Source organism: Macaca thibetana, chromosome 1, assembly GCF_024542745.1.
Source record: "Macaca thibetana thibetana isolate TM-01 chromosome 1, ASM2454274v1, whole genome shotgun sequence".
NCBI classification, from domain to species: domain Eukaryota; kingdom Metazoa; phylum Chordata; class Mammalia; order Primates; family Cercopithecidae; genus Macaca; species Macaca thibetana.
Window position 1 is genome coordinate 60,277,164 of NC_065578.1, and position 25,056 is coordinate 60,302,219.

At 34.1% G+C, this 25,056-nt stretch overlaps 1 protein-coding gene across 8 annotated transcripts in view; it reads left to right on the forward strand.

Annotated features, from left to right (window-relative positions):
• NFIA (nuclear factor I A) overlaps nucleotides 1–25,056 on the forward strand; it is a 383,622-nt gene that overhangs the window by 7,236 nt on the left and 351,330 nt on the right. For all 8 annotated transcript variants that reach the window (XM_050804192.1, XM_050804211.1, XM_050804202.1 and 5 more), the window contains one exon: nucleotides 3,806–4,337. In XM_050804192.1, the coding sequence (XP_050660149.1) occupies nucleotides 3,806–4,337 (532 nt within the window). The remainder of the gene's footprint in view (nucleotides 1–3,805; nucleotides 4,338–25,056) is intronic.

The window sequence follows — 25,056 nt, forward strand, 5'->3', positions numbered from 1 at the left end:
TTGGGATTTAGGCCTTGCATTAATAATGGATAGCTGTTACTTTTAGTTATTGTAAAAGTTTTTTTTTTTTTTTTTTTCTTCACTAACAAACTTCCAAAGTGCCTATTTTAGTAACTTGTGGAAGTATGGAATGAAACTTTTCCAACCACTTCTGGCAAGGTTCACAATTGCATATGGATAAGATGCAAAGTGTAAGATAATTTGAATGAATTACGGACTATAGTGAAAATGCTGAGATTCGAAGGCTGAAGTTCTAGCTGGCAGAAGTTTGCAACGCACAGAACTTGTAGATAATACCAGCGAGATGCAATAGAGGGAAAGGACCCTAACAGATACATTAGTGTCTTCTCAATTGAGCTCTGAAAAGATAAATTTATATTTGGGAATGGTGCATATATGAGGGCACCTGTATATCCATGCAGGCCCAGAGCACAGTCAGGTATTTAACAAAGTTGGCTTCTCTTGGTTCATGAGTTATTATCACATTAAGAAAGTTTTTTTTTTTTTTTTCTTTTTTTTTTTTCGGCTTACATATTTAGCAGCGTTGATTGATGCATTCACTAGGCCTTCTTCTGGAAACACCACTAAGAGAAATGCTTATTTAGTGTAACAGTTTGTAAAGAAAATGTACAATAAATAGCGAATGAGGACTCATATTTTATGGGTTCTTCTTTTAAACATTTATTTACAATTTAACTTGCTGGAATAGTTATAATGCTTTAGAGCCAGTTTTAGGGAGAAAAACTTCGGTAGTTTATTGCTCATTAAAAAAATGCAGTAAGCACAGTGATAAAAGTACTCTAAATGAAATAATAAACTCCATTTAACTTGTAGGCAATTTAAAAAAACTTTACCAAGAAAAACCTAGACATCTTATTTTAATCAAATATGGGCATATAATAACCAAATCAGGTACTGTCCATATAATGATAACCCAGCAGAAATCTGTAGGTGAACCTTTAAAAAAAGTAGTTTCCAGAAATATCAGCATTCAGTGGTTCTTAAACTTGGCTCACTTTCAAACAGATCAATGTTTAAGATGCTGATTCAAAGTAATACCACTTTTGAAACAGGTTTTCAGGTTTGTTTTTATTGGTGGCCTATAACTTTCTCACTGAGTACATATGTAAAATGTTCTTTTTTTTCTCTTGAATGTTATGAAATAGTACGTAGCTTATAGCGATATGTTCAGCAACATGAATTATAAGAGCATACTACTTTTTTTTTTTTTTTAAACTAATCATTTATGCTGTCCCTGGACATTTCCTGCAAGCTAATGATAGTCTTTAGTTTTGATATTCTGGAATATTTTAAATTATGACTTGAGAAAGATACATTAGAAAAAATTAATACTTTAATTGTGCATATGAGTAAAGTTATACAAAATATTGTGGACTTTCACTGGCAGGTTCTTAACCTTTGGGGAGTAATACATTGTAAATACTTTTGATGCAAAATTAGGGACTTAGGTTATTCTTAATGACTAGTTGACATAGTTGTTTAAGGATTTTTATGATGAGATACATGGGCATTTGGTTGGCAGGTAAACAGAATCTTGTTGAACACAAATGCATGCAGTTTGCAGTTTTTTTGAAAAGCATATTGGGAGTATCTTCAAACACTTAAAATGCCATATTAAAGTGTTTATTTTAAATGCTTATTATCATTAATCAAACTTTTAAATAAGATAGCGTTTTGACATAGTTATGAATTGTTTGGAGCTAAGTTATCCTTTGCATTATAAAATGGGGATGAAACTTTAAAATGAAATCCTCCTTTTGATGAAAGCTCACTTTGTAGTTTAAGGTAGAGTCCAGGAGTTTTTTGCATAATACAACGGAGTCTTGGTCCCTAGCATGTCTTGTATATATAAGAAAATCAGTCAATGTGAAGTTCTGTTTCAAACCTAAAATTTATGTATTTTAGAGCATTTCAAGGATGAGCTCAGAATTTAGTCATGTTTAGATGCTTTGTGGTTTGGCATATACCTTTGCAGATAAACTGTGACTTACCCCCCATGCCTCTCACCTAAAGTGTGAGAATAAGAAATATTCTCAAACATCAGAAATTTAAAAAATGTTAATGGTTTATGGCAAAGAATAATCATTCCTGTATTTTTTTCTATTCTCTCTCTACTTAAAGAATGCACACGTGTTATGAAAGCTGACTACTTCTCTTTTGGATTCTTTTATTGAAAAAGAGCAGTTTTGAAAGCTAAACTTGAAACATAGAGCCTGAAATTTGTGCAGAGAGGGAAAAAATTCAGTTATTGAAGTGATTTATTATGTATTATATTACTATATACTTTTAAAAACTGAGTCATATAGAGTGTTTAAATGATTGATTATAATTTGCTAAATTTTTAAACAACACGATTATTAAATATTTTACCAATTTCACCTTATCAGTTCACATTTGAACATTTAAAAATTTAGTAATTGCGTTAATAATAATATTCTGGACATTACTGCTACTTGTGCCTTGAAAGTATATATTTAGTTAGATATAACAAACTGAGAAAGAATGCGTTTTATAATATTTGTCCTACACCGTTTAGCAAAAAGTCATCGAATCTCTCTTTGGTTTCTAATCCTCATTTATTTGAAGGTAATCTATGTTTTGGAGAGGGGGGTTATGTGGCAGAGAGAAGTTATGTAACAGTGTGGATTAGTTAATCAAAAGTTAGATGTACTCCGAAAGCTTTGTGGAGGTTACTGTTTAATTTTTTTTAAAATATATTTATATTTCCTAAGAAAATGTCATGTATAAGGATCAAACATTTTAAGCAAAACAGGAAGAAACATTTAAATATTTGAAACTCAATTTTTTTTTCAATTTTAAGAGGTATCTATGAGGGTTTTCCTGGCATCTTGTAAATATTGAAAATACCAGGTTCTGTTTCCCTATGAGAAAAGTCCTGAAATAGTATTTGCAAAAATTAAATAATCTATTTTTTAGGCATGATTATTACTGAAAGCATTTCACAATCATATTAGTAAATTAAATGTATTCATGTATGCTTTTCTTTGTTTTGTTTTTTCTTTTTCTTCTCCCTTTTTGTTTCATTCCCATAGTATTAGCCATTATGTCTTGGGCATAGATCTTTTATTTTAGCCTAATAAATGTCAAATTCATCCCTTCTTTTGTATACGAACCTGCCAAATTTTTCCTGGTTTTTGACTAAAATAAAATATATGTGATTGTAATATTTAAAAGGGGGAATTTAGAGAGTAGCAAAATGAGTAGGAAGTATATCAGAATCTACATGCAATATTTTTAGAGGGAAAGCCTTTGTTTTCATTGATTGTAGAGATGATTTTTGCTCCTAGACTTCCATAAACATTGACTGGCATCTAAATGTTTAGGATTTGCCAATCTGGCGGCCGGGCCCTGGCTGTACTACAAGTGGTGAGGTCAAGGCTGGGACAAAATTAGATATGCCTTCCTTGAAATAGGGTTAAGATTATACATTGTTATAAGCATTTAGATAAACTTCACTTACTATCTAAAGGATGGGGAGCTAGGCCCGACAGTAGCAGCTGGTGTACCCTCGTGAACATAGTAAAACAGTTTTTTAATTTTTAGCAATTTTTTAAATTTCCGATCATAAGAAATGATACTGATAGTTTTCTCTCCCACCTTCCCAGACTTCCCATAGGATCCTATGTATGATTTTGGTAACAGAATGCTCTAATCAAATTTCAAGTGAAATGAGGAATTTCTTTCTTAAGATGACCCGCTGAAGAAAAGTTGTTTTCTTTTGTTTTCATTCTACTTATATTTTTGTTTTTGTTCATTTTCCTAGGATGAATTTCATCCTTTCATCGAAGCACTTCTGCCCCACGTCCGAGCCTTTGCCTACACATGGTTCAACCTGCAGGCCCGAAAACGAAAATACTTCAAAAAACATGAAAAGCGTATGTCAAAAGAAGAAGAGAGAGCCGTGAAGGATGAATTGCTAAGTGAAAAACCAGAGGTCAAGCAGAAGTGGGCATCTCGACTTCTGGCAAAGTTACGGAAAGATATCCGACCCGAATATCGAGAGGATTTTGTTCTTACAGTTACAGGGAAAAAACCTCCATGTTGTGTTCTTTCCAACCCAGACCAGAAAGGCAAGATGCGAAGAATTGACTGCCTCCGCCAGGCAGATAAAGTCTGGAGGTTGGACCTTGTTATGGTGATTTTGTTTAAAGGTATTCCGCTGGAAAGTACTGATGGCGAGCGCCTTGTAAAGTCCCCACAATGCTCTAATCCAGGGCTCTGTGTCCAACCCCATCACATAGGGGTTTCTGTTAAGGAACTCGATTTATATTTGGCATACTTTGTGCATGCAGCAGGTAAGTGCGATGGTGAGAATTCCTTCCACTTTCTTGTGTGTGTTTCTTTCCTGATGGCCTCCGCGTTATGTCGGATCCTTCCTGAGCTCCCCAAGTTGCAGGCCACATGCATACATGAAGCCAGTATGGTTTCAAAGATTGAGAAACCAAAGTCTGAGGTGCCACCTTCATTCAGGTGGGAAAGCATAGCTTTGAGCGAATTCTCACTAAGTTCAGCTCTTTTGGTAAGTAGTGTTTTCAGAGGCGTTGGTAATCAGATATGTGATATGTTTAAATCACATTTTTTGATGAGGGGGTGAGTGAAGCCTCGTGAAAACCCTTTTAATAAAGCGTATATTTTAACTGGCAAATGATCTAGTTTAAAAGCATTTATTTTGGTATTGAGGCAATATTTTTAGTTGGTTTTCTGCTGGGAGTGTTTTTAACCTACTGAGGCCTCTTGAACCCCTTGCCAATTAAGAAGTTGGAGGTAAGATTACTATCAAATTGCTGATCATTTAGGAAGGAAAAATAATCATATTAATACGCAGACTTAGTAGCTTTGTATTTTGGAATTCTTAGTGTTGTCTCAGATAGCTAAGGGAAACAAACCAGCTCTTTCAGTAATTGATGGAGAGGTTAATATTAAAAATAACCAACCTGTATAGTGCATGAGCACATTGAAAAATTGCAATTGATAATTGATGTAGTGAGTTGCTTTGATTTATTATAAAATTAAAAAAATTTTTTTTCAAGGCCTGTCTTACCTGTGCATGTTTCAGTATTTAGAATAGCACACAGGATGAAACTATTGAGGACTGGATAAAATAATGCGTTTTTACTTTGTTCCTTTCGTCTTTAGACAAAAGGCTCATTGTGCTATGTGAACGCTCAGGTCTTGTGTAACTTGTTGACTTTATATATGTACATATCGGTCTTGCTAGATTACCTTCATGGCAGTTACTTGAGCCAGATGGAAGAAAGTGGGTTGTGGAATCCTACCAGTAGGTTGTTTTGGGGTTCAAATATTTATGGTTTTTTTTTTTTTTTTTTTTTTTTTTTTTTTTTTTACAAAGGAGAGATGTTACCTATAAAAACACTGCACTTTTCTTCAAAACATTTTTAGTTCTAAAAATGTTAGTGAGTTTTTAAAGAAGTCATCTGATAGCCTGTTCTCTATTATTTTTCTCAATATATGTTTTAGAAAGAGAACTTTTGTTATCCATCTGCCCTTACATAAGAAACTGGAAAAATTAGCTTTGCAAGCATGTCACATCATCATTTGCATTCTGTTGGCAGGGGATAGATGAGTATTTTAGAGGATGTGAGCTGTAAGTGTTTCAAATATTTGGGTTTTTGAAAATGTATACTTAATTATAAGAATTGCCTTTTGCTTTAGCCAATTCTGGGTAGCAAGAATGAAAAGTCAGCACCTCTCAAGTGACCTCTAAACAGGAATAAGTAGCCCTTTTTTAACCCACTCTTAACCCTAGTGTTGTTCATTTGTTTTGTTTACTGAAAAAGCAAAGTTAAAATTTAAAAAAATGTACCTGCATAAAAAAGTACAGCAAAACGCAAAAAAAGTATAGGCGTTACAGTGCTTTCAAGGAGCACTCTTTAAAATCTTGCTTTTACCTTTTAGATATTTAGAAAAATATAACCTATAAATTATCCTGAATAAATTGACCAGCATCGAAACTTGAAAGTGCCAACAGGTGATGCAGATCATGATGTGTGCTTCCATATAAGATAACATCAAAATGAAATACCTGTGAAGTTTTTGTCGGCGTAAGCAGTGTCCGTTCTAAGTTTTCGACTTACACGTTTCTCTGTATTTAAAGAAATGCAATCTTTTCGCTGTTCCCATTACATGCATTCTTTTTCGTCGTTGGTTTGTTACTGTGCTATTGCTCCCAATCCTTGAACTAACACAGTTGTTGGTTGTTGCAGTGCCTGAAGGGGTTATGTTGGTAAAACGACATTTAGAAGGTTACTTAGGAGAGTTAGCATCCTTATTGCTTATGAAAGATTTATTGACAGCAGCATAGATCAGACTACCCTTCGGTTTGGTTTTTCTGATGTATCCCAGAATCCCTTGTTATGCCTGAATGCCAGCCAAATGTTTGGCCATTGGTTTTCACGGGACCGCAGTAATGGCTGCTTCTCTGTGCGCGCAACAGGAAGATTGTAAAAGAAAATATTAAGGGTTTTTTGTGTGAAAATATTTCAAATTTGATTTAAGAGATTTAGAGACCTGTTATTTGTGGAAGGGAAGCTGCCAATACAAATATGAGGTAGATCGGTCAACTTACATACAACTGATTTGACAAGCATCTGTTATAATACTGAAGATTTGTAAACACTAAACAATGTTTTTACCTCCTTAAAAGTTTTGAGAACTTGCCAGTATTGGCAGGAGGCAGAGACTCTGAAACGTGCTTCAAGATACATGCCAAAACCATTGTGGCCTTTTCACCTATAATGCATTTTTTCTCACTCTTTCTTTTAAAATGTTGTATTTTTTTTTCCTTTCCAGAATGCCTTTTTTTCCCCCTAGATAGTCACAGAAATTAGATCTTCTTTTCCTTCTGAAATTTTAATGTAATAATTCTTGCTTTATGCGTCCACCTTTCCTTGGTAGGAAGTTGAAATCTCAGAACATGCATGTGAATACTAGAAGCAAATGCGGAATCAATCTTTTTTTTTTTTTTTAAAGCAGAGGTGATTTATTCTAAGACTCATTGAGATGCTAAAATATAATACGTAAACTACATTCCAGTTTTTTCTGTCTAAATCCAGTGGCATTAGAACTGTGAATTTTGTGGCTGGTAAACAGTAACAAATGTAATGAAATTGGAGTAATTTCATAAACCTGAGAATTTCATCTTGTTAAAAGAACAAAACCATTTTATGCCCTTAATTTGGTCTCAATTTGAGTTGTCCTTCCCGTGTATCATATGACAACTTGGAGATATTATGGTGTTGTAGCAAATGGTTTTCTTTGTGGGTGTGTAACAGTAAAGCTAATTTATGACCAGTCTTTACCAGATGATCTGTATCAGAATCTACAATATACCCGGCACGTGGCAAGGTCACAATTTAAGTTGTTAAGGTCATAACCTTAGCCACCAGGCATTTGACCTTTTAGATAAAGTTAACCTTTGTTCATTAGTAGGCACTCAACCGAGAAGTTTCTGGAGAGTTTTTTTTTTTTTTTTTTTTTTTTTTTTTTTTTTTAACCACTTCTGTATAACTTCTGGTAATGTAATCAGATTCTAGAAAGATTGTCAGTCAAATTAGTTAGATTTTGTAAAAGGTTATACTCTTTAAGGACTCATTTCTGGATAGAGGTAGGTTTCTATATTTAGGCCACAGAATGACAGTTTCACAATTTATATTTCATATTATTACCTGGTATGGGGTAGAATAAAAGCTCGGAGGCCGCTGTATGGGGACATTTAAAATCTAAAATTAAACAAATAAATTTATGTTTAATTCAACTAAGGCCTTTGCTAATTTTCAAGTGACATTAGGCCTAAAAGCTAAATCACAGTGAGCCATCTTCACTTTTTGCAGATGAGGAATTTTCTAACATTAGAAGTATTTTTAGCAGTCTTAAAATTCAGTTTGAAAGACTAATATGTGACCACAGTTTGTCAGGTAATTGCTTTAATTGTTAATTAGCCAGTGACAAAGCGAGTTGCTATTGTCCTAATGGCAGCAGTATGAGTACTTGTTAGTTTTAAGGTAGAAAGAGAACACTTTTGCATGGTAATCTTTTAGTGCAGTGGTTACTGATTGCTTCCATACTATCCCCGTTATTATCTTTACTTAATTTTGCTTGGATCAGGAATAGCAAAGATCCTTGCAGTCACTGAAGGAGCTGTTTCAGTGTCTCGGAGGCCTGGTACCTGTCCTATAAACCTACTCAGCAGTATTACTGATTACCACATTACCTGTACCATATTGTTCACTTAATTATGCTGACGTGAATGCTCATTTCAAATTATTTAGATTCTTGTTACTTTTGCTCTGCTATACCTCATATTATTCCATTTCAGCCAAAGGAGAGCTACTCCCATTCAGGTGCATTTTAGTTTTATTTTGGCTTCGTGATTGCCATTCCTTCATATAGTAATAGAGAAAGCCGTGATATGCAGATAGACCAGATGGTCATGTTGACAGATTGAGAATTCACTTCCTACTGCTTCAGAGCAGGTGTAAGATTAGGAGTGTCTGTGTAGGGGCGTGTGTGTGCTTCGTGTGCATGTGTGTGCACATCCAGGCTGCACGGAGTGCTGTTTGAGCCATGGGAATGATTTCTTTTTTGAAATGCTAGTATTTTAAATACAGTGTAATTATACAGATAAGGTTTTCAGTGCATATAGAATATTGTAATTTTTATAAAGAAATCACATAAGATTGTTACAGTTTATAATTTTACGCCAAATTAATTATGATAATTTCTTAATTTTTAGGTAACTTCCTACATTAGTTTGAGGCAACATTGCATGTCTAAAATATATTCAATATATTCTGTTAGCAGGTACACGTATGTGTGTTTACACTCAAATCCAGGACTATACATTTTTGTAACTAAATTTCTTCAGTAACTTAACTCCCTAGTAGAAAGTTGTGCAGTTAGTTCCTGTGATTTGTAATTATTAATAAGGTGTGTTTGCAAAAAGAAGGAGTAAAACTAATTTTCAGTGATATTTAAATTAGGAGAGTAAGGATCACCCTATCAAACTCTAGCTCTAAGCTCAAGGTGGATTTTGTGGCTGATTGAGCTATTGTAAATTATTGACATATGGCATATTTTTAGAAATTTTAATTTATCTTTTAATCAAAAAAGCGGTAGCAGTCAACAAATTTGAGATAAATATTGCTTTTACATCTTTGAGTATTTTCTGTGTAACTTGAGGATAGTAACAATATCCTTTACCTAGAGAACAAAATCCTTTTTCTAGAATGCAATGAAAAAGATGGTAGTTCTAAGGCAGAGGGTGTACAGGAATAGGGAGAAATAGTTGTTCTGGAGTAAACCTTTGAATGGAAGTCAGTTCATTTATGGCTAAGAGGTAGAGTGTATTGGTAAGAAAATTTCCCAGTGCTGCTGGCTTGGATTTTCCTTGTCTTCTTTTCCACCCAGTGATGAATAGCATTAATTTAAACCTATTTAAGGCTAGTGTGGGAGAAACCACAGCCTTTGTTGTGGTCACTGCTGTACACAGTAGGACTGGGTGTTTCATTTGGTTAAGGCCTCAAGCTGCTTCCAGAGGACACTGAACAGCCTGTCGGCATTTTAAATCTTGCACAGAAGCAGCAACAATTCTAATCGCTCACAAATGTCAATATAGATTTTTGAAACCAATTTTGAGGATTAGACTAGACGAAAAAACGTAAAATGCAGATTGAGTTCAGTGAATGTGCTAAACACTGATTTGTTACCATTTTGGTAATAATTTTCCCATGGTTATTTAAGGGTTAGAGCTTGCTTTTAAATATATTATAAATTGTAAATCCATGGGGTTTGAGTAAGGGAAGGAAGAAGTCAGGTGGAGGAGGAAGAGAATGAATGAACTCGTATGCTTTGTTAAAGAGAAACATAAAACCCTGAACTGAATCACAAATGGAGATACCGTAAAAGTATTTTGATTTAAGTAATGACTGTAAAGCGATCTTGGGCAGTGAGCTATCAAGTAGAGAATTTTATAATTTGTCTTCCCACAATTTTTTGCACAGCTTTTTTCAGACTAAGACACTCTTTGGGGCTTTGGGAGTTTTTAGGAAAAAGTTTTGTAAAAATTCTTTTTAGAATTTAGGAGTCCAGTTAGAGACATCATTGCACACTTACAGATCAGAAAAGGAGCATGGAGATGTTTATTCTTTTTACTGTTTTGCTTTCTAAGGTGGCAGTTCAGAATATTGTCAAGTTTTTGGCTCTTTCCCAGTAGGCAACTGTAAGATACTCATTATTGATCCAAACTTTTGTGTTCCTGAACTTAACAGAATCCTCTAGTTGCTGCTTAGACAGAAATGACTTTTTTCCTTAGATTTTCCCCAAAATATTAGAAAACAATTCATCATGTTTTGTTATAATTCCACAGCGTAAAGCATATTTTATCTAATGGAATTAGTCCTCCCATTAGTGTTCTAGTTAAATAAACATGGCTTATGAAGTGAAGAAATAAGTCCAACAAGTGACGAGTTGCGGCAACTCTGAAGCAGAAGATATTTTTGCTTTTCTGTTTGTAAAACAAGCTAAATAAGATAAGACTGAGAAAAAGAAGTTCATTTGTGTTATATATTTTGGCAAATCTTGGTCTTCCTTAAAATGTTGCTAACCCTAAAACAAGAAATGATGAGAATAATTATGATAACTAGAGATTGAAGTGGAATAACTGTAATGTTCTTTGAGAACTTTAAACTTACTTCTTTTCATGTCTTTCAAATACTTCCCTAGTGGTAGATATTTTGGACCTAGATCAATTGGGAGTAGAGAAAAGGAGATGGAAGGAAGGAAGGGAAATAACTTTTATTGAATGTCTGTTCTGCAGCAGGCACTGAGTAAGGTTTGTCATAGTCATATATTGTAGCTTGCTGTCTCTTTCATAGCAGTATTATGAATTAGTAATGCACTCTCTATTTGAACGGATGAGGATAGAATCTTCAGAGTGGCCAGGTTACATGTCCAGAGCAAGATTCAAACCCAGGTCTTCTGATTTCAAATCTTATGCTCTTCAACAATTCAAATTCATTTTATATCCTTCTTTATATCTTATTGTTTAGGGTTGGATGTCATTTTAATGGTATCACACACCTGTCTTGAATCAAAGGGAAAATAAAAAGGCAAAATCCAAACCTTTCCTGTGGAGATATTTCAATGTCAATTTCAGATGTGAGCCACAGAATGAGGCCCCACTTGATAGAGAGAGAAATGATGTTACCCTAGTCAGTGTTAGGGTCAAAATCTGGAATGATTTGTTCTTTCTTGTTTTTATAATGTTGAAATTTAGTGAATAGAAGCATTATGACACAGGTTTAAGATTTTTTGTTGTTGTTAAGACAAAGTTAAACTAATTGGTTCTAGATACTTTGGGAAACCTTTGTGTATTAAACTAAGCATTATTTTAATAAATAAATTGCATGTAATTTTTACTATGCAGATTTTTGTACATAGTTTTATATGCACAAGACATAATATATATTTCTAATTTCCCCTGTGCATTACATATATATATTTACAGAGAGAGAAATATATATATATATATTTTTCTAACTTCCCCTAATGATTAGATTTTAAATTGTAAAATTCACTTTGCTCTGAAAAAATCCTTTTGTTATGGCTGTGTGTTTAATTATTTAAAATAAAGCAAAAATCATGTTTGGAAAAAGAATGGAATTTTATTAGTTTAAAATTAAAAAATTAAAATAGGAAGAAAAAAATTAAAGATGGGTATGTTTCATTTTCATGCCCTTAAATTAGTGAGTTTTTTTTTTTTTTTTTTTTTTTTTTTTTTTTTTTGGCGTTGTTTTTTTTTTTGAGATGGAGTTTAGCCCTTGTTGCCCAGGCTGGAGTGCAATGGTGCGATTTTGGCTCACCACAGTCTCCGCCTCCCGGGTTCAAGCGATTCTCCTGTTTCAGCCTCCTGAGTGGCTGCAATTATAGGCATGAGCCCCCACACCCAGCTAATTTTATATTTTTAGAGGAGATGGGGTTTCTCCATGTTGGTCAGGCTGGTCTTGAACTCCTGACCTCAGGTGTTCCACCCACCTCAACCTGCCAAAGTGTGGGGATTACAGGTGTGAGCCACCTTGCCCAGCCATGAGGTTTGTTTCTAACTCTTTAAACTTAGTCAAGATTAGTTTTTTTTTTTTTTTTTTTTTTGAAGTGGAGTCTTGCTGTGTCACCCAGGCTGGAGTGCAATGGCACGATCTCGGCTCACTGCAACCTCTGACTCCTGGATTCAAGAGGTTCTCCTGCCTCAGCCTCCTGAGTAGCTGAGATTACAGGCTCCCGCCACCACGCCCAGCCAATTTTTGTATGTTTAGTGGAGATGGGGTTTCACCATGTTGGTTAGGCTGGTCTCGAACTGACCTCGTGATCCTCCCACCTCAGCCTCTCAAAGTGCTAGGATTACAGGCATGAACCACCGCACCCGGCAACAAGATTAGTTCTTAATGACTTCAGTGCAAAAACTCAAAGCCTCACTCAATGTAATTGTTATAATTGTAAATAGAAAAAGACCAATAAGTATAATTTATACTATATTAATTCATTATACATATTCTTTTAAGGTTTAATTTAAAAATAAGCTGCTGAACTGAACTTACAGCAAAGAAAATAAAATAACTTTCTTTTTAAGAAATATTAATGAATCTTAAAGTTAGGGTTGTGTAGCATCAGTTATGCTAGAAAGGGAAAACTGATTGTGAGGCATGTGAAGAAAAGTGATTAAATTGGTTAAAAAAAAAAAATAGGACTCATATCCCATTGTCAGCTGTATCCAGTTCCATACTGTATGTATTTTTATGTCTCTGGTAAGTGCTTATGGTGGTCCCGAATAACTTGTGAGTTTCCAGACATAGACAGTTCTCAGAGCATGTGTATTCATATAAATTTTTAAATGGCTATTGCTGCAGTGCTCTACAGGTTAAAAAAAGTGAGGCAAAATTAAAACATTTAAAAAATACTGTACTATTTAAAAATTTGTATGAATGTCTGTGTAGCAGCTGCCATTTTCAGGCTGTCTTTGTTGCTATGGTTTGGTTGATTTTATTTCCTTTTGTAATTTTGCCAGCCAGTGATTGGGTAGTACATTACATTCATGCTGTTGGAGAAGATTTATCTGTGGTGAGTCAGATAGCTTGATCTGAGTAGTAATTTTTAGTAGGGAAAGGTGTTTGTCAGCGGGTAATAGAAACTGTAGTGTTACATTATCAATCTTCATTTAATTTTCAAATTTAGAGACATATTACTTAATATCAGAAATTCAGAACCATTTCTTTTGCGTTGATATGTGCTTGCCTCTCTCCTTTTTTCCTGTCGAATGCACTTAGAATTCTGTGTAGTTTAATCTTAAAGGGATTAGTTATTTAATTTTAAACTCCTACATAAAATGAATATTGTACATACAGGGTCCCATCATTGTCACTTTCAAATATTCCATTGCCTTTCAAAGGAGCTGACATGACAAGTCCTTAGGTTGACAAATTCTCATCAACTTTTGTGAAAATGTTGGCTGCAGAAGGAGTAAAGTCAAAGGAGGGCCATAGACAGATGGCTCTCAGTGTTGAGATGACATCAAGCCCTTCTTCGTGGCATTTTTTAACATTCCAAATGAATGAGGGATGGAGATGCTTAAAGAGCTTACTATAGAATAAGTAATTAAGATATTGTGTATCTGCATGTAAACCCCTGTTGCATACTATTAAACAGAGCTGTGCAGGCTCACATATAGTAGTAGACTAGCAATGACAATTGTAAATATCTTTTATGCTGAATGTAACTCATAAATAGTATTACACATTAAAATGTTGCTGATGGAAAACTGTATACCTGAGAGAACGTATTTTCAACATTAGGTAATTGAGAACTAACTATAAGTGGGTTACCAGTGTTTGAAATGAAGCAAAGATTCTAGATAAGAACTTGGCAAAAGCTTATTTGCATAAGAAATTTTGCATCTTTGTATGACTATGACAAGATTTTTTTGGATGGATGCACACCATATAAAAATTACTAAGTTACTGAAGTTTCTGATGGATTCATTTAGTTGGCTTTCCTCCCCCTCTTCTTTTAAATGGTAGAGGTTCTCTTTTGGAGAGTAGTTTCAAGTAACTTCTGAGAATGAAGTCTTTGTAACGATGCTGTTCAACAGCGTAACTATTGTTGTGCATTCCTGTCAGGGAAAGATAGTCATTGCAGTACTTTTATTGTATGGCCTCTTAATATGTGACAAGGACTTTTATTAAGAATTCTTTTCTTAACATACTTTTAGAAGTCTCTCCTTTCGCCACATTCAATCAGTAACTACAGTTTAAAAAAATATTTAAATGAACTTTTATTGATTTCTTAGCTTACTAAGTATAGACAAAAATCTTATGTTTAAAGAAGGTTTTAAAATTAATTATTTTAGAGTTTCAGTAAAATAAAATGGGAACAAAAATTAACAAAAAAGTGCCATCTCATTGGATCAAGGGTATATAATAATACACACAGTTCTATATCTCTGTAACCACATATATATATATGTGTGTGTGTGTGTATATATACACATACAGTTCTTTGGAGAATGAGGATATTGCAGTCCGAAATGTTATGGTTGAAGAACTAATTGTTCTAAAGATATTTGCCCCTGGCCCCAGAAAAGACGACAGACATGCAAAATGGATAAATGTAATCCTTTGTACTTTTGCCACCTACATTTTTAAACTACAGTAACTCTGATTTCTCTAGAAAGGTCAGAGGTTTCAGACAGAAAGCTTTGTAATTCTTCAAAGAAAGACATTTTCAGTTTGGCTGTATAAAGACTGATTATGCACAGCTTTTTACTTTATGTGCAGTTGAATCTTGGAGGTGCTGGAGTGGGGTGGGGATGATGAATAAGGGAAGCTGTGTTTTGAGACATCAGAATTGGAGGGAAACAGACAGATTGGAGAGGAACATAGATTCGTATTTTTGGGCTTTTTACTACCAAGTCACCCAGTGTAAAACTCAGGACAGAGCAGCTTTAACTATCCATTTTGCTTTGTGATAGAGCTTTCGATTACTAGCTCTTTAAACGCTTTTGGTAATTCAAGGAGGTTGCCTATCTGGGTACCATTTCTTAGGATTTGCTTTGTTGGATTTTCTAAATTGTGGATATGAGTTTCTTTGGTTTTGCATGTTTTCTAATTTTTTTGGTCCTTTGACTTTTCCAAGTTTTGGAGAATTTTTCATGTTAGGTGGTGTTGAGGAAGTAGAGATTGTAGATGACCTTTGCTGTGGCTTACTCCTGCTATTTGGGAAATAGACGTTCAGAGAGCATCTCACTTGAGGCTACACCAACAGTAAGTGGCAAAGCCAGCATTTAAGCCAACTCCCTTAGACTCCAGACTTTTGCCCTAAAACTACAATATTTAAATTATCTCTTCTTATGCGTTTTTAAATTAGCCCTTCATATAAACTTCAAATTTTAGGTAAGGGAGCTTTTATGGTTCCCTTTATGCCAGTAAGGAAGCAGCCAGAGAGGCTGAGTAACTTGTCCAGGGTTGTATGGTTAATAAGTGGTTAGGATTAGTAACTAGGTCAGACCCTTCTATGGCCTGTTTTTTTTCTAAGATGTTCCCCAGTATGTTAGACTTGAAGCTTTGCTTCTGAATTGATGGATGGAGTGAAAAATATTCTCTGCAAATACATAAACACTCTGAAAGCCATTGTTTTCTCTGTTTAGAAAGTAGTTGAAAAAGTAGTGAGAAGCTAGAGCTTTTTCTTTTTTGGTTTTAGTTTCAGCTTCCTACCTTGAAGGAAACCTTAAGGCCCAAACTTTCATTTTTACATTTGAGGATTCTTAAGTCCATGCATCCCGGGAGCTATGGAGACGGGAACTTCTTGTGTGAGTTGGAGAGCAGTTGTAGACCGTTATCATTTCCATCAGGGCGGATGCTCTTTGGGTGGTGGTGGCATAGAAGATCTGTTTTGGTTACCTTTATTGACAAGCTCTACTATGTGATTGGCAGTTCAGTTCAGTAGATTGGTTTCCAGCACTTCTTAGGCACTGTGATAGATTCCAGAGATGCAAAACCAGAGAAAATAACTTAAAACAAGTCAGTGCTATCTCAGATATAATTTCCTCAGAAATCAAGATTTTAGAGCGTTTAATGTTTTTAAATTAGGGTTCTTTCAACTAATAGCCTGTGTGAAGTTTTTAAAACGCTTATAAAACATTTATGATGATGATGATTATTTTGAGACAGGGTCTTGCTCTGTTGCCTAGGCTGCAGTGCAGTGGTGCAGTCATAACTCACTGCTGCCTCAAACTTCTGGGCTCACAGAATCCTCCTACTTCAACCTCTTAAGTAGCTGGGACTAAAGGTGAATCCCACCACCCTGGGCTAACTTAAAAAATATTTTGTGGAGATGGAGTCTCACTACATTGCCCAGGCTGGTCGCTGAACTCCTAGCTTCCGGTGATCCTCCCACCTCAGCCTCTCAAAATGCTGAGATTCTAAATGTGAGCTGCTAAACCTGGCCTATATGAAGTTTTAAACATTTGTGGAACCAGTTGTTTACATTGCTTTTTTATTTTTAACCATAAAATTGGTATATGTCAAGGAATTCTACCGTTTGACTATATTTCTATAGTGTGAAATTTTTTGTTTTCTTACATCAAAAATATTTTTGTAAATGTAAAGAAAATTAAAGCCGACAGAAGATGGTGCAGGTGCTTTCTATTATTTAATAGTTCGCCTGGCTGGGCATGGTGGCTCATGCCTGTAATCCCAACACTTTGGGAGGCTGAGGCGGGCAGATCACCTGAGGTCGGGAGTTCGAGACCAGCCTGACAAACATGGAGAAACCCCATCTCTACTAAAAATACGAAATTAGCTGGGCGTGGTGGTGCATGCCTGTGATCCCAGCTACTCAGGAGGCTGAGGCAAGAGAATTGCTTGAACCCGGGAGGCGGAGGTTGCGGTGAGCCGAGATCGTACCATTTGCACTCCAGCCTGGGCAACAAGAGTGAAACTCTGTCTCAAAAAAAAAAAAAAAAAAAAAGTTCGCCACCATAGCATGTTTTCTCTAAAGAAGGCCAATTGTGCACAGAAAAGTTCTATTTTTTTTTAAGGACATCTTTCTAGTAATGCTGAAATATAAAACAAATAGTGTTACAGGAAAATGAAACAGCAGGAGAACGAGAGAGTAGAAAACAGAAAGGAAGGGAAAACCTTGGAGAGCAGGCGGTAGTGAATTCATTTGGCAGTTCCTAAAACACAGCCAAGTTCCAGTAGCATAGCCACCGAAATTCCCTGTTTTGCTCCCTCTTGGAAAAAAGTTAGCAGTCTCGAGACTTTTACACTGAAGTGGATTTTAAGTTGTCAGAAGTCTCAAGCTGATTTGCCTTTTTCTCTCTCTCTTATTAAAAGAAAACAGATACATATTACATTCAGACAGAAAGCATGTAATGGGTCTTATAAGTGTGAGCATGTGTTAGTGGATTAATGGGACAGTGTGTATGGATGGTGATAGAAAAGATGAGAGAACTATTGCTTGGCTGACATATGAAATAACAGCGAGAAAAATCTGGTGGCCCAATGTATATTGGATTTGTTGTTATTGTTCTTTGTTATATCTGCTGGTTGTTCAATCTGAAAGTGAAATCTGTTTCCCCATTCATTAATATGTGTGCTTTTCTTCGTATAGAGTAGAGAACAAATTATTTGTTCCATAATTATTTTTAAAAAGCAGAAAGTGTGTTTGTAACATTTAAGAAATGGCATGGGATTGTCATAGAAACTCATTCTGAACACTGTAAATAAAAATGGTTGGGGATTAGTCACAGTAATATGTAGGACATCATGAAATTCAAGACAGATTTCTTTGTCTAACAGTCAGTAAGAGACATGAAGCAAACTTGATATAGTTCATGAGATATTAGCAGTTCAGTTCCTCCAGAGAAAGAGAAAACCACGTTGCTTCGTATTAAATAAGCCATCTGTATACAAATCTCACAATTTACTTGATGATTTTAGCAATATTTGATGTTTCCTTTCAGAATGTCTTATTTCCAAATAATGAAAGCTTAAAAAATTTGAAAATCTGTTTTTGCTTCTAAATCTTTAAAATCATATCCCTCCTTTTCAATCTTTCTGTTTTTGCTACTAAATCTTTAGAATCATATCCCTCCTTTTCAATCTTTCTGTTTTTGCTACTAAATCTTTAGAATCATATCCCTCCTTTTCCTCTTTCCCTATCTTATTTTTGGGTAATCTTGAATAGCATTTTTAAAATTTTAGCTTTATTCTGTTTCCTTTAGTTTCCCCTTGTTTCATGTAATATGAATTAAATGGAACACATTAATGATAAATAGCCTTCAATAATACTACATATTTTTAAATATCTATTTCCAGGTTAGAATTATGAGTCTGCAGTATTGCCATTCACATTTTTTTTCTTTTTTTTTTAATCCATTATTTAGAAGGAAATTGTTTCAGAGTATTTTCCTTCTCCAACTCTGTCCAACATCTGGAAGAACGATTGCTTGTCTTTAAATTTGGAGTTAATCCCCAATTGCATATTCCTGCTAGGCAGATGTTTCAGTAAATTCTAACGCATCGGCCTCAGATCTTTGATTCCTTGAGCTTTTGGAGGTAGAAGTTAAAGTCTGAGACGGTGTTTCAAGACTTAGGAAACAGTGTTGTGGAATGACCTGTGCATCTGACAATGCTGTGTGTCACTGCATGTTCTTATTTGTAATCAAAACAGTAGGTATAATATTTCAGTAAGGGTAAGTGTATTTAGACAAATGTGGCCTGATAAAAGTGGATAAATTACCTTTTGGGGTTGAGTTAATTAGTGAACACAACTAACCTTGAAACTGGTGGGAGCATGTGCAAAGCCATATGTGAAAATGTTGGTGCATGGAACATACGGAACCATCCTGTGTTCCTGCCTGTGTACACAGGTTCTATCATAGTACAGGTATATGCATGCATATTTTTGTTTTATTCCTTGTAATAGTCCTACTTGGGATGTCCTCACCCACCTTTACTTGGCTAACATTATTTATACTTTAAGGTTCAGCCGTGACATCATTTCCTCAAGGAAGCTTTCTTTTCCCCCCAAGGTTGGGCTAAGGACTCCTTCCCTGCATTCCCACAGCATCCATTAGCAGTATATTAGTACTTGCCATTAGCACTTCCTTTATCATAGTAAAACTATTTGTCTACATCTGTATTTCCAAATTGGGCTGTGATTTCTTTCTGAGCAGGGGCTGGGTTGTATTCAATGTTTTTGTATCCCCACATAGGGGTGCATAGAACCTGGCACCTCACTGTGCACTCAGTATCTTTGTTTAGCTGGCGACTAGATGGGAAATCTGGATTGACCAAAACAAAAACTTGAGAAACTTACAGTATGAATCTTAAAACTAGGTAACATATAAAACAGTTTTTGGGCATTTACCTTAGGACTGAATTTAAGCCTATGTTTTTTACAGAATGATTTTCCTTTCTCACCCTACCATGTCAATGGATTTCTGTTTCTTCACCCAAATCCATAGTTTTGTATTAACCCAAAGGAGTTATTGACATGTAATTATAATTCTGAAAATAAAGATCTGATGATGCTAGACAATTGATGATGCTAAACCATTTAGGCTATTTGTTTTTCCCTTTAAGATCCTGGTCTTGACTTTTATTTGAGCTTTTTATCTAGAAAAGATGATTTGGTGATGATGAAGTAACATAGTAACTGCTCTAGCTTACATGTGAGGGTATATTCTTTATGCCAATAATAATTTATCAAGTGCCTACTATGTGCTAGGTACCCTGCTAGGGGAGGAAATAAAGGATTTCAGTTTAATGCTATTGCATTTTTAAAGAGCACAATTTAGATTAAAAAATTGACCCATTCTCTTCAGAGTGGACACTCATATTTTTTATTGGTTTTGAATCACATACTGTCTTGCTCTGCAGGAAAAGGGCCTGTCAGTCATGTCTTTATCTCTCTAGAGCATTTGTACGTTGTATGTCTGTCCTCACTTAACAGGGTGTTTTTGGCATGGTTGCTTAATCCTAAGCTGTGAGAGGCACAGGAAGTAAAAGAGACGTTAAAGGTGACTATTAAGGTGGTGGGCCCAGTTACATATAGTGAAGTCAGAATTTTCCCTTCCTATCCAATGTTTTACTCTCATTAAAACTGTTAGACCAATTTCATTAGACCAAAATGCACCCACATATGTAAATCTTCCTTGTTTAGTTGGAGACCTATTGATTGTAGGTAACATAACCCAACTGAAGATAAAAGTTTCTTCCCCCCAACACATATAGCATTCATGATTTTATTTCTCTAGGCGTGTTCATTATCAAAATCATTCCACTGCAGACTTTCCTATAAAGTGTTTCTGTCTGGCCCTGTTTTCATATCTAAAAGCTTCTACTGGTTTCAGCAAGAGATAATGAAAACATTTTGACAGAATATTTCTTTTTTTAAAACTAAGATCTTAAAATTAATGAGAAATAAAAACTTACAAAATCACATGAAAATACAGTGCTTTAAAGAGACTGAGAATAATTGTCTTCTTTTGTGCTTTCATAGAATGCTAAAAGAAACCAAATTCTGTATTTGGTAAGCAATCACCAAAAATATTGCCATGGGGAATGAAAAATAGAATGGATTTTTGAAAAAACTTACATTCTAATTAGGTCTCAATGCTGCAGAGAAAGTAGTGTACCAGTGCAAACTCTCCGACGTGGTATAAGGCACAGGATTTTCCTGCTGTGCTTCCAAGGATAAGGTCATCCTATTATAACTGTTTAATAATAGCGGATTGTGTGTATTTTCTTATATATCTTCTTGCAATTCCATGTTTCTGAAGTGTGAGATACAAGGTCAATGTATGGCCAGTTGCTTATAAAGGATTAAGAATCTCATGAAGGAGAAATACAATTTAGATGTAGATTTTCATATGGTAACTCAAATTATGTTTAAATGACAAAAACTAGGTAGGTATTGAGGAGGTAAATATCTCCTATTTTTCATTTCTTAACATTACACTACAATATGTTTAATATTTAGAATTTGAGTTATGAAGAACTTTAACTTTTTTATTCCTTAGGGTATTACTGATCTCTAAACAAGATGTTTAATTAGCAGAATTACAGCATCTTAGATAAAATTGGTTATTTTTAACTTAATCATGTAGTTGATAATACAGAAATGAATTCATGGCCTTTCTTGTGGTGCTTGTCTTTTTCTGGTTTGATGTTGCTAGTTGAACACATCTCAGGTCGTGAGAAGTGCATATTTAGATGGGAACATATTGGAGAGACCTTGATTCGTAGAGAGTAACTTTTTATCAGTGAGTATAATGCTTATCAGTGAAATTCTAACTAGTTTAATTATTACTTAATTTTCTTTTTATATTTTTGTATCTGAGGGAAGATTATTTCCATTATGAGTATGGATGGATGGACGTTGCTATTGCCATTTCTTGACTTAGCACACCTAGGAAGGCATTTTGAAAGATACCTTTTAAAAGAATTGCATTCTATGCACCTGTAACGGTGGGTGTGCTGAAATTCTGACTCGGGTTGTGATGAAAGAATTCCCTAATTCAGTTAAATTCATCCTTGACTGTTGCATGCCACTCATATTCACTTGGTTGAAAAAAAATTCTTTTTTGGAGATTATTTGTAGAATCTCAGTTCTGTAACCAGATATTGAATATTACCACTGGAGGGAAGCTTTGAACTCATTTATCACCCTTCTTCTGCCAAACCACAGAAATCCTCTCTCTCTCTCATCTATCTATCTATCTGTCTATCTATCTCTTACTGATTTATTCATATATGTATTTCTTCATATATATGATATATAACACTTTATGTTTACAGCATATATATTACAGCACAGCTATTTACAGCAAACTTGGATCATTCATTCTTAGCCCCTTCTCAGGAATAGAAGTTTATTTTAAACCAGATATAAACAGGACATAAAATGAAATATTAAAAGACTGGATAATGCATTTTAAGTCAGACATACATTTGGATAGCTGCTGTTTGAGTTTGTCCATGCTGGAGTTACCTCCTTCTCACTGCACCCTCCCTGTTTGCATGGGGAGCTGAGATTAGATTTTAACTACAAATTATTCACATTAGTCAAGTAAAAAAGAATGATATTTCCCCCAAATTTGACTATTATTGTATTTTTTTGGGGAAAAAGATAGTGTTAGTAAAATAATTCAAAATGGAAATCCAAATGTATTTCTTTCAAACTTTTTCAAATCTGTTGCTAAAAAGCTGTAGAATATTGTGGAAAATCCTTTTATTGTAACAAACATTTCTGGTTTACTTTCTTTCCCTTTATTTTTAATATAAATATATATGTAACTTATAACACATAGTATGAACTGAAAATCTGTGGACCAAGAAAGATGACAGCCAATACCTTTCATTTACTCGTGTGTTCTTTTCCTCTCCCGTTACCCTGAAATTCCTCCCATTATCCTGAATTTTATGTTTGTAATTCCCCTCCTATAAAATAAATGATTTATCATACATATGTACTAAATATGTTGTTCAGTTTTGCTTGTGTTCGTTTTATAAAAAATTATATATATTTACACACATATACATAGACATACATATATGTATAAATACATATACACACACTTCTGGGAATTGCTTTTTTCACTCTACAGTATGTTTATAATGTCATATATACTGTAATTTATTATTGTTTCCTGTATAATATTCTATTATGTGATGGATCTATAGAAGGTTTCCAGTTTCTTGCTCTTAGCAAGTGCTATGAACTGTAACGTCTTCTAGAGCACGTGTGTAAAAGTTTCTTTATGGTATGAGCCTAGGACTTAAATTGTTGAATTACAGGGCATGTAAATGTTAATTTTTTTTTTTTTAAGAAAAGATAGTGATATTTTATCTTACTGACAAGTTATGCCTATTTATATGATCACTCGCCATAGCAGTATACAAAAAATTCTGTTGATCTGCATTTTCTCCAGAATTTGCCATTGCCAGATTTTTACTTTTTGCCACTCTTGAGGCTAAAAAAGAGTATTTCATTGTGGTTTTAGTTTGCATTTATAATTTGATTACTAATGAGACTAAACTTTTTTTTAATATGTAAGAGCCACCCTTTTCTGTGAAATAAATGTTTTTGTCATTTATTCATTTTTTTCTATTTTATTGCTTATCATTTACTTATTGGTTTGTAGGAGTTCTTTATAGATTCTGCATTCTAATTCTTTGCCAGTGTATGTTTGCCAATATATTTTCATTTTTTCTGGCCTATTTTAAAATTTTCTTCATGTTATCTTTGATGGAAAAAAATTAATTTTAATACAGTAAAATTTATCAGTTATTTATTTCATGGTTATTGATTTTTTGTCTTGTTGAAGATACCCTTTTTCACTCCAAGTTTAGAAATATATGGTATTTTTTGTACATCTTTTCAGTGTTCATCTCACATTAGGTTTGTATTCCAGCTGGAATTTGTGTATGGTGTGAGGTAGGGATCCAATTTCATTTTATTCTGTATGAATGAACAGTTTTTACTTTATCATTTATGGAATAGTTTCTCTATTCTGCAAATAATGTAAAATGATATTTCTGTCATTTATTTTTTATATTTACATATGTCTGTTTCTGGATTCTTTGCTTTGTTACACTGATTAGCTTGTCTACCCTATACCATCACCACATTTTTCACTTACTAAGCCCTTATAATGAGTCTTGATATATGATAAAGCAAAATTTCACACCTCTTTTTAAAATGAATGTTTTTTGTTATTCTTTACCCCTCACTATTCCATATATATCATGGCATTACTTTGTCAAGTTTCGTGAAACATCCTATTGGGACTTTGTTTAGAAATATATGGAATCTACAGATAAAGGATATTGACATCTTTTTTTAACTATCAAATATTACTGTCTATGAACATGGTATGTCTCTTCATTTATTTAGATCTTATTCTTGGTTACACTGAATTTTATTTTTCACCAGGTTTTGAACACTTGTGAAGCTGCTTTTGTAAACTGTGGTTTTAATACTTTATTTTTAACTCTAATTTCTAGTATAGAAATACAGTTACGTTGTATATGGTGATCTTATGTTCAACTATATTTACATATTTTTAGCCAATAATGTGTTGATAAATTCTTTTGTGTTTACTATTTTGATAATCATATCAAATGCAAACAAAGAGAAAGATGTTCATTTCTATTATCTATGCTTATATCTTCCTTATGCTTCTCACTGCACTAAGACCTGCAACTTGGTGTTAAATTAACCTGTGATAGTGGGCATTCTCGATTCTTTTTTCTTAATTGCATGAGGAAAAAGGAAAAAGTAAACCCATCCAAACCAGACATTTTAAATTGTTAAAAAAAAAAATACTACTTAAGGGTTCTATAGTTCAAATCAAAACATAAGAGGCTGATCCACACAACAGAGTATCAAAAAATCTCATCAGTATGAAATAGGGTAATGAGGAAAAAATTTATTTTTAATCCCTGAATGAATCAGAGTTAATGCCTTAATATTTAAATATTACTTTTGCTGATCATATTTTAATTAGAGAAAGGACAAGACTTGACCTCATTTTGTTAACTTTCCTATTATTTTTAAAATTTTTTATGGTTTGGTATACGCTATCATTAATTGAAACCTCAGATTCTCCTCACAAATTCACAAATTGCTTTATGCCAGGTGGTATAGTATCTGTTAATTAGTGGGTAAATAGTGCTTTTAAAGAATGCAGTCATCTAAAATTTCAAAATATAAGGCTCATTTGTATGAACCAATTATTTTAGGTATTTCAGGGAAAAGAATTACCCTATTTCATACTGATGAGATTTTTTGATACTCTGTTGTGTGGATCAGCCTCTTATGTTTTGATTTGAACTACAGAACCCTTAAGTAGTATTTTTTTTTAAAAAAAACAATTTAAAATGTCTGGTTTGGATGGGTTTACTTTTTCCTTTTTCCTCATGCAATTTTTGTTAAGAC